This window comes from Stenella coeruleoalba (genome assembly GCF_951394435.1).
Source record: "Stenella coeruleoalba genome assembly, chromosome: 14".
Classification (NCBI taxonomy): Eukaryota; Metazoa; Chordata; class Mammalia; order Artiodactyla; family Delphinidae; genus Stenella; species Stenella coeruleoalba.
In genome coordinates, this window is record NC_137160.1 from 65,879,551 (window position 1) to 65,894,662 (window position 15,112).

Genomic DNA, 15,112 nt, shown 5'->3' on the forward strand with positions numbered 1-15,112 from the left:
AGTAGAAAACTGTTTTTTCAAAACTTGCTTGGCTGCAGTACAAGTCAGAGAGAAAATGGAAAAGTTTTCATGGAACAAACTAATAAAAAAAAGAAAAAGAAAAAAAAAGTAAATCAGTAGTTTTTGGTTTTGGTTTTCCCAGATATTTTCTTTTTCTTGATGTATAATTTACCCACTGGAGAATGCACAGAACTAACATTTATTATTTGATGAGGTCTGACAAATGTATACCCATGTAACCACCACCCAGATATTTCCATTGCCCCAGAAAGTTCCCTCAGGCACCTTCCAGTTAATCACTCCTGCCTTGAGGAAGGCAACTATTCATAATTCTATCCCTCTAATATTATAGTTTTGCCCGCTCTTAAATTTCATAGCACTGCAACCAGACAATGTTACTCTATGGATGTCTGACTTATTTTGCTCAATGTAATGTTTTTGAGATTCATCCTCCTTGTTGCAAGGAGGATGTGAGTTTGTTTGTTGCAAGGAGGATGTGAGTTTGTTCATTTTGTTGCACAGTCACATTCCATTGTATGAACACACCATGATTTGTTCATCCATAGTCTCGCCCGCTGATGGACACTTGTGTTGTTTCCAGTTTGGGCATCTTACGAATACAGCTGCTATGTACATCCTCATGAAAACAAAATCTAATAGAATGAAGTATAACAATGTCATCACAAAAGGCTGGAAGAGAATAAATAGAATTTAAATGTTCTAAGGTGCTTGCATTGGCCAGGAATGAATAAAAGTATAGGCAAACCTCAGAGATATTGGGCATTGGGTTCCAGACCACCGCAGTAAAGCTAATATTGCAATAAAGTGAGTTGCACATGTTTTTTTGTTTCCCAGTGCATATAAAGTTATGTTTATGCTATACGTTAGTCTATTAAGTGTGCAATATCATTACATCTAAAAATATACACACCTTAATTAAAATTTTATTTTTAAAAAGTGCTAACCATCATCTGAGTCCTCAGCGAGTCATAATCTTTTTGCAATAGTAACGTCACAGGACACTGATCACAGATCACCATAACAAATATAATAATAATGAAAAAGTTAGAAACAGTGTGAGAATTACCAAAATATGACACAGAGGCACAAAGTGAGCAAATGCTTTTGGGAAGATGGTGCCAGTAGATTTGCTAGACAGAGGGTTGCCACAAACCTTCAATTTGTGAAAAACCACAATATCTGTGAAGCACAATAAAGCAAAGTGCAATAAAATGAGTATGCCAGTACTAATTTACATACCATATTTTTGGTTGTAAACAGTCAAAGATGGAGAGATTTATCAGGTCCATGGATTGGGAGGCTCAATATTGTTAAAATGTCAGTTCTCCTCAAATTGATCTCTCGTTTCAACACAGTCCCAATCAAAATCCCACCAGGCATTTTGCTAAAATTGACCAACTGATTCTAAATTTTTTATGGAAATGCAAAGGACTTATAAAAGCCAAAATAATCTTGAAAGTGAAGAACAAAGTTGAAGAATCCATGCTACCTGATTTCAAGACTTATAAGTAAAGCAGCCATAATTAAGATAGATCAATGGAACAAATGGAAATCTTTGGAACCCAGAAATAGACCCATGCATGGATGTTCAGTTGATTTTGACAAAGACACCATGCAATTCAATGGGGAAAGGAAAGTCTTTGCAGCAATAGTAGTGGAATAACTGGATAAGTGTATGGTGAAATGAACCTAACTTCATACACCTGAATCAGTTGAGATGAAAGTAATAGTCCAATTCTCTCTCATAAAGTAGATACAAAAATCCTAAACAGAATATTAGCAAATTGAATCCAGTGATAGATAAAAAGGATAATACACAATAACCAGCAATGTCAGGTTGATTTAACAAACGAAAATCAATCAATGGACAACTGGATAGCCACAGGCAAAGGATGAAGTTGGATCTTTACCTCACACCATATACAAAACTTTTTTAAACTTTAAAACTCTTAGATGAAAACGTGGTATAATCTTCATGACCTTGGATTTGGCAAAGGATTCTTAGATATGACACCAAAAGCACAATTAACAAAGGAAAAAATAAATGAGATTTCATCAAAATTAAAAACTTTTTGCTTCAAAGGACACCATCAAGAAATGAAAAGACAACCTAAAGGATGGGAGAAAATACTTGCAAATCATATATATGATAAGGGAATTGTATCTAGCATATATAAAGAACACAACTCAATAATAAAAAGATAAATAACCCAATTTAATAATAGGCAATGAATCTGAATAGATATTTCTACAAGGAAGATATGCAAATGACCAATAAGCACATGAAAAATTTCTCAACAGCATTAGTTATCAGAGAAATACAAATCAAAACCACAATGAAACACCACTTCATACCCATTAGATTGGATATAATGATAGTCATTTTGAAAAGAGAAAATAACAAGTGTTGGTGAGGATGTGGAGAAATTGGAACCTTCATACACTACTGGTGGGAATGTAAAATGGGGCAGCCACTTTGGAAGACCATCTGTCAGTTCCTCAAATAATTAAGCTATACAACCCAGCAATTCCACTCCTAGGTATACACAGAAGAGAAATGAAATTATATGTCTATACAATAAACTGTATATGAATGTTTATAGCAGCATTTTTTCATAATTGCTAAAAGGCGGAAATGACTCAAATGTCCATAGCTATGACTGGATAAAGGAATGTGGTCTATCCATATAATAGAATACTATTCAATCATGAAAAGGAATGAAGTACTGATACATGTTACAACATGGACAGACCCTGAAAATATTATGCTAAATGAAAGAAGCCAGTTACAAAAGTCCACATATTATATGATTCCATTCATATGAAAATGCAGAATAGGGACAGAAAGATCATTCTGATTTCTCCACATCCTCATCAACACTTGTTATTAACTGCTTTGTGTGTGTGTGTGTGTTGAAATATAATAAAATTTACCATTTTAACCTTTTAATTCATTTTTAACTTAATGTATAATTCAGTGTCATTCAGTACATTCACATGTTAAACAACCATCACACTATCCATTTCCAGAACTTAATCATCATCTCAAACAGAGACTCTGAACCCATCCCTCTTCCCTGTCCTCTCAGCCTCTGGTAACCTTTATTCTAATTTTTGTGTTTATCAATATGCCTATTCTAAGCACTTCATATAAGTGGAATTAAACAATATGTGTCCTTTTGTGTCTGGCTAATTTTACTTACCATAATGTTTTCAAAGTTTATTCCTGTTGTAGCATGTAACAGTACTTCATACATGCTTTTATAGCTGAATAATATTCTATTATATGGATATATCACATTTTATTTATTCATCTATTGAACCACTTTCTGGCTATTGTGAATAATGTTGCTATGAACATTGGTGTATAAGTCTCTATTTGAGTCCCCGCTTTCATTCTTTTAGATTATACCTAGGTGCTGGATCATATGATAATTCTGTTTAACTTTTTGAGGAATGACCAAATTGTTTTGCACAGCCATTTTACATTGTTACAGCAATGCAAAAGTGTTCCAATTTTTCCACATCTTTGCCAACACTTGTCACTTGTTATTTTCCTTTTTCGATAATAGCCATCCTAATGGGTGTGAAGTTGATATCTCATTGTGCTTTTGATGTGCATTTCCCTAATGATTAGTGATGTTAAGCATCTTTTATTGGTCATTTGTATATTATTTTTTGAGAAATGTCTGTTCAAGTCCTTTGCCTATTTTTGAATTCGGTTATTTTTTTTTGTTGAATATTAGGAATTATTTATATATTCTGGATACCAGACCCTTATCAGATATATTGTGACTATTTTCTCCCATTCTCAGGGTTGTCTTTTCACTTTGTTGACAGTGTCCTTTGATGCACAAAACTTTTTAACTTTGATGAAATACAATTTATCTTATTTTGTTGTTGCCTGTGCTTTCGGCGTAATATCCAAGAAATCATTGCTGAATTCAATGTCATGAAAATTTCCCTTATATTTTAAGAGTTTTATAGTTGTAGTTCTTAGCTTTAGGTCTTTGATCCATTTTGAGTTAATATTTGTATATGGTGTAAAGTAAGGGTCCACTTCATTCTTTTGCATGTGAATATCCAGTTTCCCCAAATGCGTTTCATTTTGAAATAATCTCCCCCTCCCATTTTTTTCTTCCCCCTGGTTTTGAGTTACTACTCTCAATTGAATAGTAAAACCAATTCTATACTTTTTTTTTTCCTCCTCTTCAGACTTTTGAAAACCATAGAGGGAAGTGTCTCCTCTGCAATAGGAAATCTGCTCCCTGTTAGGCTCCCTGTAGGGCCCCGTTATGCCCTAGTTGAGCTTAAATAACCATGTAGAAATAATTGCAGTTACCAGGCAACATACCCCTCCTCCTGTGTCAAACGCTTGGTGAAGACAAGTGCTATTAGCAGCTTAGGGGAGAAAAAAGAGGAGCTGTATTCCTTCAGTTTGGGGACCCATACTCAGCCAGATTGTAGGCAAAGGGCTTAAAAGGAAGGATGTTAGATCATGGGTTTTGGAATCAGAGATGTATGTTCAAATTCTAGCTTTTCTCCTTTATAGCTGTGTGCCCTTGAGCGTTCTAATGGTTAACTTTCCTGAGCTCTGTTTTCTCTATCTTTAAAATGAGAATAATTCTCAGGGCTGGCTGGCGGTCTCTAGTCTCTGCCCACTAAAAAAAAAAAAAAAAAAAAAGCTTATACTACTGAAAAGTCTATTTTTCCTTAAATCTGAAGATCAGGAATCTTTGCAGGAGCACGCGCTATCACACCCGGCACCTTGTTCGACGACTAATTGCACTTCTAGGTGATCCAAGACCTCTGGTCTCTGGACTCCCAGATAGTACAGCGATGGGAGGTAAGAATGAGACACCATGCATGCTAAGTCATCAGCACAGAGCCTGGCACTTAGGAAGCGCTAAGTCAATGGTAGCTGAGTTGTGGACGCTCTCAGTTTCTCCATCCGTAAAATGAACGATTTAGCTCAGTTGATCCATTCTCGGACCTTGAGTAAATCAGATTTTCCAGGCAGATGCGGAAACGCACGTCAGAAGGAAATAGGAGAACTGGCAACGCTGTGCCCAGGTCCAGGTTTAGCACTGTAAGCACCGCCACCGGCTGCACCTATCCGACCTAGCCCATTAGCTGCCGGAAGTGTCCGGCAGAGGGTACCCGGAGCAGCCGGGGGAGGAGCTTAGACAGCTCCGCCCACACACGCTCCGCGTTCTTCATTGGCGCTGTGAGTTCGAGCTCGTGACGTCACGCGCGTGCGACCAGCGTGTAAAAGGGGGCGTGTCCCGCCGAGAAGCTGGGGACAAGATGGCGGCGTCCGTGGGGCAGGGTTGTTTGAGGTTGCTGCGCGGGGTCGCGCCGTGGCGGAGCAGGTACAGCTGCTTGGGGACCTGCCGGGGGGTGGCCCGAGCCAAACTGGGGTGTGGAGAGAGGAATCGTTTCTCTGTCGCGGGCTCGCCCTGAGCAGAGCTCGAGTGGAGACGTAGGCACTCACCTTAACCTGGAGCTCTCGAGCAGGTGCGACTGCCGCCGGGTAGGGCGTTCCGCGTCTATCCTAAGCGCTCCCTCCTTGCCCTTTTCACAAGGGACAAAAAACAAAGATATAAACAAAAAGACCCAACCAGTGAAATAGGCTGTGTGCCTGCCACTTATAGCCGAGGCAGGGCTGGACGCCTCTTTCTCAGGGATTCGTGTTGCTGGGAGGGGCGGCGTGATGTGGGAAGAGCACTGGACTGGGAGTCGGGCGGCTTTCACTTCGGATTCTTGGTCTTTGAAGCGAGAGGGTTGGACTCGGTTATCTCAAAATCGTCCATGATGGAAATGGGGTCTTAGTTACCCTGGTGACTCCCAACTCTTAGGTTGTTAGAGGGGTCATCTAAATCAACCTCTTTTTGGAGTTAGCAAAATTGAGGCCATGAGAGAGGAAGGGACTTGCTCAGTTTCACCCGGCCAGTTAGTAGCAGAGCCGGGACCCCTACCCGGATACCTCTGTCTCTCTCAGGCAAGGACCTTTCCCTCAGGCTGCCCACCGTGAGGACATTCATTATTCGAAATAGCTTATGTAAGAACCAGCTTGGGAACATTTGGACTCTCAGAAAATGGATTAAAATGTTGGTAGCTATGACTCAGAGTCTGCTGTTCCGTGTCATTTCAAAGAGCTAAGGTTTGAGAGACACACAGTACTTTTGTGTTTCAGGCAACCTTCATTTTGTCAGCGTTGACCAAAGCTTGCGCTGTAATTTTGGGAAGTAAGGACACTGGTTTCGGACTGAAAGGGAACAGAAACTGTCATTGCCCTGAACAGGAAGCTTCACTCTATTATTAACTACTCAGAAATGGTGTAACTTTCTCAGGAGGGGGCTCTGCAATGTGATGGTAACTGTTAGGACTTGGACAGGAGAGTCTCTGTGGTTTTAATATTGTTACCAGGTGTGCTGTTTATGAGTCAGTAGTGAAATCATCTAAAATGTGTCATAAGTTGTGTCATAAGTTGGAAAGACTAAAAAATGACCCTCCTAAAATTTTTTCTTTTTTTTGTTTTTGTTTAACGATGGTGAGGAGGATGTACTTCACTCATTATCATTTAAAAAGGGAAAGGGAAAAAGAGTCATAACTTTAGTACCAGTGTAGGTAGATAAGACTGGATTTAGGTGCAATTTAAGGAGGGTGAGGATTTGGGTACAATAAGAACTCAGTTTTCAAAGGTATTACATATCCAGGTGGGAACTATATTTAGATGCAAAAAAAACCCCAAAAGAGAACATTTCCATGATTTTTAAGTAAAGCAGTGTCTGTGAGACATATGTTTGAAAACCTCATATTGCAGGGAAGTTTTTCAGTACCTGGGTGATAGGTGACAGGTGAGAGAACCAAAAGAAGGCAATTATGGGTGATAATTTAGGGCCATGTTTCCCAAATTTGTTTGATGAAAAAATGGGGTGGGTGTTTATCAGAAAAAGAGAGTCCCAGGTATATCCCCCAATACTGCCAAATTCAGGTTCAGTAGATGTAGGTTGGGGCCCCGGCAGCTGTGTTCTTTACACGTGTCCTGGATGATTCTTAGGTTCAGGCAAGTATGGACATAGTGCCCAAGGAGTGGTTGCTTGTGCAACACTTTCCTTCAGGAATACTTATGACATTCCTACCACTGCCAACTGCAGTGCCAGGGATCGGGAGGGGGAGGGAGAGCAGGGGAAGAGAGAGGAATTAAAAGATATAGGCCTCATGTTTAAAGAACTTTACAGTTTAGTAGCAGAGCAAGGAAACATTACTAAATAATATGAGATAGAACGTGGAATGAGGCCTTCAAGAGGCCTGCCCGTTCATTTTCAGAACTTTCACAGTTCTAAAAAGCAGGAGAGACACAAGGACTATAGTTAGTGTTACCACCAGGGGTGATGTTAAAAATAATTTAAAACTATGACAGTGTGGACACAAACCATTCAGAGTGGTCACAGACAGTTAATATGGCCATCCCAGTGTGTGCCAGCTGAATATCAACTCTGTTACTTTTAATAATAGTAATATGTAACTAGGTGCCAGGGCTTGGGCTTAAGGTTTTATGTGATTGTCTCATTTATTCCTAATGAGGTAGGTCCTGTTTTTACAGGTGGAGAAACTGAGGCTTAAGATTAGTTAAGAAATGCCTTAAGGTCACACAGCTAATTAATAAGTGGCAGGATGGAGATTTGAGCCCCACAATCAGACTTGAGTGCTTAATCCTGGGCTTTAATTGCCCTCTTGCAGGAGGCCCACGTGAGTTCACCATGTAGACGGTACATGTGATTGAACCTAGCCAGCCGTTCATTTCTCTGAAGCTTAATCTCACTGCTGAGATTGAGGTCCAGGGGGAAGACAGACAAACCCCTGCATTTGAGGGGTACAGACAGTAAACAAATGAGTGAATATATATAAAATCTGTTCATTTCGGGTAGTGAGAAGTGTTACGAAGAAAAATAAAGGCAGGTAATTAAGGGGTTAGAGAACGCTCCAGAGGGACAACTTTTGGGCTTGTGGTGAGGAGAAACCAACCAGGAGGAAGCATTTGAGCAGAGAACTGAATGAGGAGGGACTGAGCCAGCTGGAGGGGTATGCCCAGCAGAGCAAACAGCAAATGCAGAGGCATGAGTGTGCAAGGAATGGGGGCAGGTGAGTGAGAAGGGAAGCAGCAGGAGGTCTGAGGGTTCAGCGAGGACCACTTACATAGGGTCTCGTCTTATTTTCTGTTTTGAAAAGGTCACTCTGGCTGTTCTGTGGTGAATGGGACACAGAAGCCAAGCAGGGAGAACAGGCTAGTGCAGTCCTTCAGTGCAGTGATAGATCTGGTGGCTCAGGCCAGAGTGAGAGTGGTGGCAGAGAAGTAGGCAGATACGGGTATATTTTGAAGGTAGAGACTTCATGCCTTGTCACTGGATTGAATGTGGATAGTGAGAAAGAAAGGACTTACAAAAGGAGTCCCTAGGGTTTCAACTTGTGCAGTTGGGTGAATGGTGGTGCCTTTTTTCTGAGATGGTATATTAATTATAGCAGTGTTGCTGTGGTAACAGGTAAACTCCAGCATCTCAGTGATTTAACACAGTAAAAGTGTTGGTCTCAATCATGTAAAGTCCCAGTGGGTGCTCCAGATCTGCAGGACAGCAGTGATTTGAGGACCCATCTCCTGACATCTTTAACACATGGCTTCCAAAGGTCTGCATGTTTGCATCAAACAGGCTGAAAGGGGACAGCCTGGGAAGCCTGAATGGTTCTTACAGTGGTTAGAACTCAGTTATGTGGCCACACCCTATTGCAAGGGAGGCTGGGAAATGTAGTCTGTTGGGTAGAGGAAGTGGATTTAATAACCATCTGGCTAGTCTCTGCCACAGATGGACAACTCTGGGGGTGGAGCAGGTTGAACGGGAGTGAGGGAGTGTCAGGAATTCTGTTCTGGACAAACTCAGTTTGAGGTGATTCAGAGTGGGGATGTTGGGTAGCCAGGTGGAAATATGGTCCAGAGGTCTTTGAAGGAGCAGCGAGGGAGTCCTCAGTATCTGGCTATTTAAAGCTGCAGGACTGGGTGAATATGTCTGGGAGAGCACAGACAGAGAAGAGGTCTGAACCCTGGGCACGGCAGCTGTTTGAAGTTAGGGAGAGGCTGGAGAGGTAGGAAGATCAGGGTCCCAAAGGCTAAATGTGTTTCAAGAAGGAGAAAGTGAATGAAGTCAAAAGATACAACTTATAAAATACCTAAGTCCTGCGGATGTAATGTGCAGCATGGTGACTACAGTTAACAATACTGTATTGTATATTTAAAAGTTGCTAAGAGAGTAGATCTTTTTCATCACAAGAAAAAATTTTTTGTAAATATGTATGGTGAGGGATGTTAACTAGACTTATTGTGGTGATCCTTTCACAATATATGCAAATAGGGAATAATGTTGTACATCTGAAACTAATATAATGTTACATGTCAATTATACCTCAGTGGGGAAAAAAAAAGGAAGGGCTCACCAGTGGCAGATGCTGCTGAGAAGTCACATAACACGAGGTCCAAGAAATATGTGTTGGAGTTGACAATGTGGAAGTTGGTGACCTTGACAAGAGATGAGGTGGTGGGAACAAAAGCCCGGTTGAGTGGGATGAAGAGGGGGGGGAGGGGAGGAAGTGATGACAGGGAACATTGCTCTTTTAAAGAGCCTGCAGTGGGGTGGACAGTGTTTCTGTAAGATTGGAGAAAGTACAACATTTATATGAGGATAGGAATGATCCAGGAATGAAAGACAAGCTGATGCAACTGGGGCGTTTGCCAGGCACTTGTTCCAGGAGCTGGGGCTACAGCAGTGGACAAGAGACCAAGACTCTGCTCTCAGGAAGATCCGTATGCAAACCAGCCACCTGAGTGCCGTGCATTGGGTTACAGTGGATAAATGATTATCTCCCACTTGTACCTCCCCCAGCCCACACCCCCTTCCCCACAAAAAAAGCCTTTTTCAACAGTCTGCAAACGTTCTTTCAGTTAGGGGGTTCAGCAGCAATTCTGGAACACACAATGTAGCAGTGTGCACAACACAACAATACAGCCTTTAGTCAGATTTTACACTTCTTGTTCTTATTCCATTTGGAAAGCAGGGTTTTAGGCGCTTAGCTTTTGCAGTGGGAGTGCCCAGTCTAAGAGATGAGCATTGTTCACTGCTGAAAGAACATTCAGATACTGCAACACACCCTCCTTTGTGTTAATAACTGTCCATCCACCTGGCCTCTGAGGGGGTGGTGATTGTCATGGTCCCAGGCTTGTTCTCCATACAGACCTTGCTTGCCTGTAGGAGAATCAGAGTCGTCATGTTACCACCATGCTGTGAGAGTGTTGTTAAGTCAAGGAAATTTCATGTGAAAAAACGAAGGTGTTTAAATCTGATAAAATCTACAGGATGTCTGTGTGAGACATAACTACTGACTATCCATGAATGTCAATATCATTGTATGAAAGTCATAAATGCAGTTCTGTTCTCCGCAGAAATAGCAGTTTAGACATTTATAGAGTAAATTTCTGCTTCTCTCATAAAGGGCTTCAAGGGAAAAAAAACACTGACAAGGACATAGTTTCTTTACTATAGATTTCAGGCCAATATTTGGGGGAACTTAAGTGCTATCTGAATTGAAGGTGGGGTGTTCGCTTTTTGATTAAGGAGAGAGCCAGTTCACTAAAAATTCATTCATGCTTTCCTTGCTGGCCAAGTCACTTATTGCCACTGGGTATATGTCCAGTTTCCCTGGGTGAAGAGGAAACAAAGAAGAGAAACAAAGAATCGGAAATAATATTTTCTTAGAACTTGAAGCCATGAAAGTAGTCATTTTTTTCTCAGAATGCCTGAAAACCCTCTTCACTCTTTGAAAGTAGCTTTTGTGGCAAAGTAGCCACAAATATTAATTTAAAAATTCCAAACCAGTTGAGCCTTCCAAACTCAAAGTAGATTAGAATAGTTCAGCCTGGTTTGTGTCATTTCTTTTCCAGGGCAAACATTTAAAGTTTAAAATTTTAGGGAATTCACTGGTGGTCCAGTGATTAGTAGGACTCCACACTTCCTGCTGCAGGTACCATGGGTTCGATCCTGCAAGCTGCGGCGCAGCCAAAAAAAAAAAAAAAAAAAAAGTTTAAAATTTCAACCACTTTATTAGGTTCTTTAATGAGTAGGGGTTAGAGGCTACAAGGCTGTGTATAGCTCTTTGTTTGTGGTGAAGAAACGTATGGCTTTGTGTAAGTGCCGGGTTTACTTCTTATTATGCTCTTATACTTAATTAAGAAAAGAGCAGCTTTGTGTGTGAAAAAATTTTAGACTTACAGAGAAGTTATAAAAATAGTACAGGGTATTCCCAAATACCCTGTCCTCTGATTCCCCAAATATCAACTATATTTGCTTTATCATTCTCTCTCCCTTTTTTTCTCTTTGTGAGTGTGTGTTTGTATATATTTTTTTCTGAAACACTTGATGCCCCTTTACCTTTAAATATTTGAGCCCTTTTTGTATAAGGACATTTTCTTATGAAAACCACAGTACAATGGTCAAAGCCAGGAAATTAACACAGACACAATACTATTATTGAATCTATAGACTATATTCAAATTTTAGAAGTTGATCCACTAATTTCTTTTTAATTAAAAAAATATTTAATGCTTCATTTTTGCTTGATTGTAGGCGCCGTCACTGTGAAGACATTGCCCTGAGCCATTTCCTTCAGTCCTTAAGGAAGCTGCCTCTCAGAACCTTTTCCACAAGTAAGTAGCAATTAGAGGCAATGCTGGCCTCTCTGCTTCAGTTTGTCAGTAAATTGGGATAAACACAGCACATATTTCATAGGGTTGTTGTTAGAATCAGATGGAATTGTGCTTGCAAAGTGCTTAGAGTACCTGGCGTGTAGGTACCACTGAAGCATTATCTGCTGTTATCTGATTGTTCTTACTGGCTGTGTAGTATTCCGTCGCATGACTGTACTGTTTGGTGTTGGACATTTAAGTTGCTCCTAGTCTTTTCCTATTACAGACAGTTCTGTACTAACATATTTTTGTGCATCCTCAGGATAAATTTGTAGACTTAGAATTACTGGATCAAAAGGTTTATGTATTATATAATTTGGTATTTAAGCCAAATTACTCTTCAGAGAAGGTTGTCCCAGTTTACACTCCTCTGAGCAGGATGTGCTCATGAGTACATCAGTTCCCCACACCCTCATCAGCACTGGATTACGAACTTTTTGGATCTTATAAGCAGCTATTTGAACCTGTACAAAAATGTATATTGTCTTTATTAACTAAAAATCCTTTTTATTCTATCATACTGGAGGCTATTTTTGACTGTCCAGTAATCATACCTTGGGAATAAAATGAGATGGTTAATGAGAATAAAAACAAAAGGCTTATTAAGGTAGTTAATAGGGGCACATCTGGGTGTTACTTATTTAATTAGGACTTGCAGGCTGGAACACAGGAATCACTTGAAGGGTTCAGGGGGAGCCTCAGAAATCAAGCCAGAATCTTGGATCTGCAGAAAAGCTGTGCTTTTTTAAAGTGACAAATGCAGCAGAGAGGCGGTCAGGAGTGGAGGGCACCCTCTGCTTACTACTTCCTGTTGGAGGAGTAAAGTAAGCCTGTGGAAGGTAAGAGAAAGACCTATAGTTGAAGAAAGGTCCAGTGTAGCAGAAGCATGCAGGAGAGTGTGACCAGTCAGCCTAGGGTGCTGGTTCAGTGCAGGTAGGGAGTGTACAACAGTTCTCTCATCATCAAATATTTCAGAAAGAGGGAAAAAAAATGTTTCTTGCTTTTTGACAAGATTTCCTGGTCAGAGGTAGAATATTTAGTTGTTAAGTAGTAAGGGTTCATTAGGAGTAATCAGAAAATGGAGGAGATTAATGACATCTATACTTGTTCATTTAAAAAAAAGAAACAGGGCTTCCCTGGTGGCGCAGTGGTTGAGAGTCCGCCTGCCGATGCAGGGGACACGGGTTCGTGCCCTGGTCCGGGAAGATCCCACATGCCGCGGAGCGGCTGGGCCCGTGAGCCATGGCTGCTGAGCCTGTGCGTCCGGAGCCTGTGCTCCGCAATGGGAGAGGCCACAACAGTGAGAGGCCTGTGTACCGCAAAAATAAATAAATAAATAAAAAATAAAAAAATAAAAATAAAAAAAGAAACAGCAGGAAATTCCCTGACGGTCCAGTGGTCAGGACTCCACGCTCTCACTGCTGAGGACCCAGGTTCAATCCCTGGTTGGGGAACTAAAATCCCACAAGCCTCTCGGCACGGCCAAAAAAAAGAAAGAAAGAAAGAAAAAGAAACAGCAACAACCAAAAGGTGGTGGAGGGACAGGGACAAATGGGCAGGATGATTTCCTTCCATTGGAAGCCAAGGACAGGATGAAGGTTTTGTGCAGGCTACTGAGAAGTCAGCTCTTGAGATTTTGTTTTAACAATAACTTTGAGATACAATTTTCATACCATAAAGTTCACCCTTTTAAGTACGCAATTCAGTGTTTTTTTTATACTTACAGAGTTGTACAACCATTAGCACTACCTAATTTTAGAATATTTTCATTCCCTCCTCGCCCCCCCACACAATAGTAGCACTTGATCCATTAAACTGTCACTCCCCATTTCTCCCTACCCCTAGTCCCTGGCACCCACTAACCTACTTTATGTCTCTCTAGTATGTTTCCTATACCAGACACTTCATATAAGTGGAATCATACAATATGCAGCCTTTTGTGGCTGACTTCTTTTACATAATGTATTCAAGGTTCATGTGTAGCATGTGTCATTACTTCATTCCTTTTTTCCTTTTTTATTATCAATATTCCATTGTATTGGTATACTACTTTTTTATTCATTTGTCAGTTGATGGACATTTGGGTTATTTTCACTTTTTGGCTATTATGAATAATGCTGCTGTGGAGCATGCATGACAAATTTTTGTGTAGATGTATGTTTCACTTCCCTAAGAGCTGAATTGCTAGGTCATGTGGTAATTTTATGTTTAACATTTTGAAGAACTGAAGCCCCATTTTACAATCCCATCAGCAGTGTATGCGTGTTCCAGTTTCTCCACATCCTTACCAACAATTATCTGTCTTTTTGATAAAACCATCCTAGTGGGTGTGAAGTTGTATCTCATCATGGTTTTGATTTGCATTTCCCTGATTACTAATGATGTATTGGTTTGCTAGGGCTACTGGAACAGAGTACCACAAACTGAGTGGCTTAAACGGTAGAAATTTATTCTCCCATAGTTCTGGAGACGAGAGGTCCAAGGTCAAGGTGTCATAGGGCTGCTTCCTTCTGAGGGGTGTGAGGGAGAGCCTCTTGTCTAGCTTCTGATGGATTGCTGGCAATATTTGGCTTTTTTGGCTTGTATTATAGAAGCATCACCCCGATCCCTGCCTTCGTCTTCAGATAGCATTCTCCCTGTGTGCGTGTCTGTCTCCAAATTTTCTCTTTTTATTTTTTAATTTATTTTTTAAAAATTTATTTACTTATTTGTTTTCTGGCTGCGTCGGGTCTTAGTTGCAGCATGCAGGATCCTTCATTGCGGCGCATGGGCTCTTCGCTTTGTTGCTGTGCGTGCACAGGCTCCTCTCTAGTTGTGGCGCGTGGGCTCAGTAGTTGTGGTGCGTGGGCTTAGTTGCCCTGTGGCATGTGGGATTTTAGTTCCCCAACCAGGGATCGAACTGGTGTCCCCTGTATTGTAAGACAGATTCTTATCCACTGGACTACCAGGGAAGCCCCCAAATTTTCTCTTTTTATAAGCACACTAGTCATATTGGATTAGGGCCCACTGTGCTGACCTTATTTTAACTTGATTACCTCTGTAGAGACCTTTTATCCAAGTAAGGTCACATTCTGAGGTGCTAAGGGTTAGGACTTAAGCATATGAATTTTAGGGGGACATAATTCAACCATAACAGATGTTGAGCATCTTTACATGTGCTTACTGGCCACTCATATATCTTCTTTGGAGAAATATCTATTCAAATTCTTAGTACGTTTTAAAATTGGACTATTTATCTTTTATCGTTGAATTGTTAGAGCTTACGAGATTTTGCATTTGGGAGAATACTACTGTCCAGTC

The 15,112-nt window shown here is 40.7% G+C and overlaps 1 protein-coding gene across 2 annotated transcripts in view; it reads left to right on the top strand.

The window, feature by feature from the left end:
• The first annotated feature begins 5,166 nt into the window (after positions 1 to 5,166).
• Positions 5,167 to 15,112, top strand: part of PISD (phosphatidylserine decarboxylase) — a 37,276-nt gene continuing 27,330 nt past the window's right edge. The window contains exons 1-2 of one of the 2 annotated variants that reach the window (XM_079941734.1): positions 5,167 to 5,393; positions 11,694 to 11,773. In XM_079941734.1, the coding sequence (XP_079797860.1) occupies positions 5,329 to 5,393; positions 11,694 to 11,773 (145 nt within the window). In that variant the 5' untranslated portion in view covers positions 5,167 to 5,328. The remainder of the gene's footprint in view (positions 5,394 to 11,693; positions 11,774 to 15,112) is intronic. The other variant, XM_079941733.1, reaches the window with a different exon arrangement.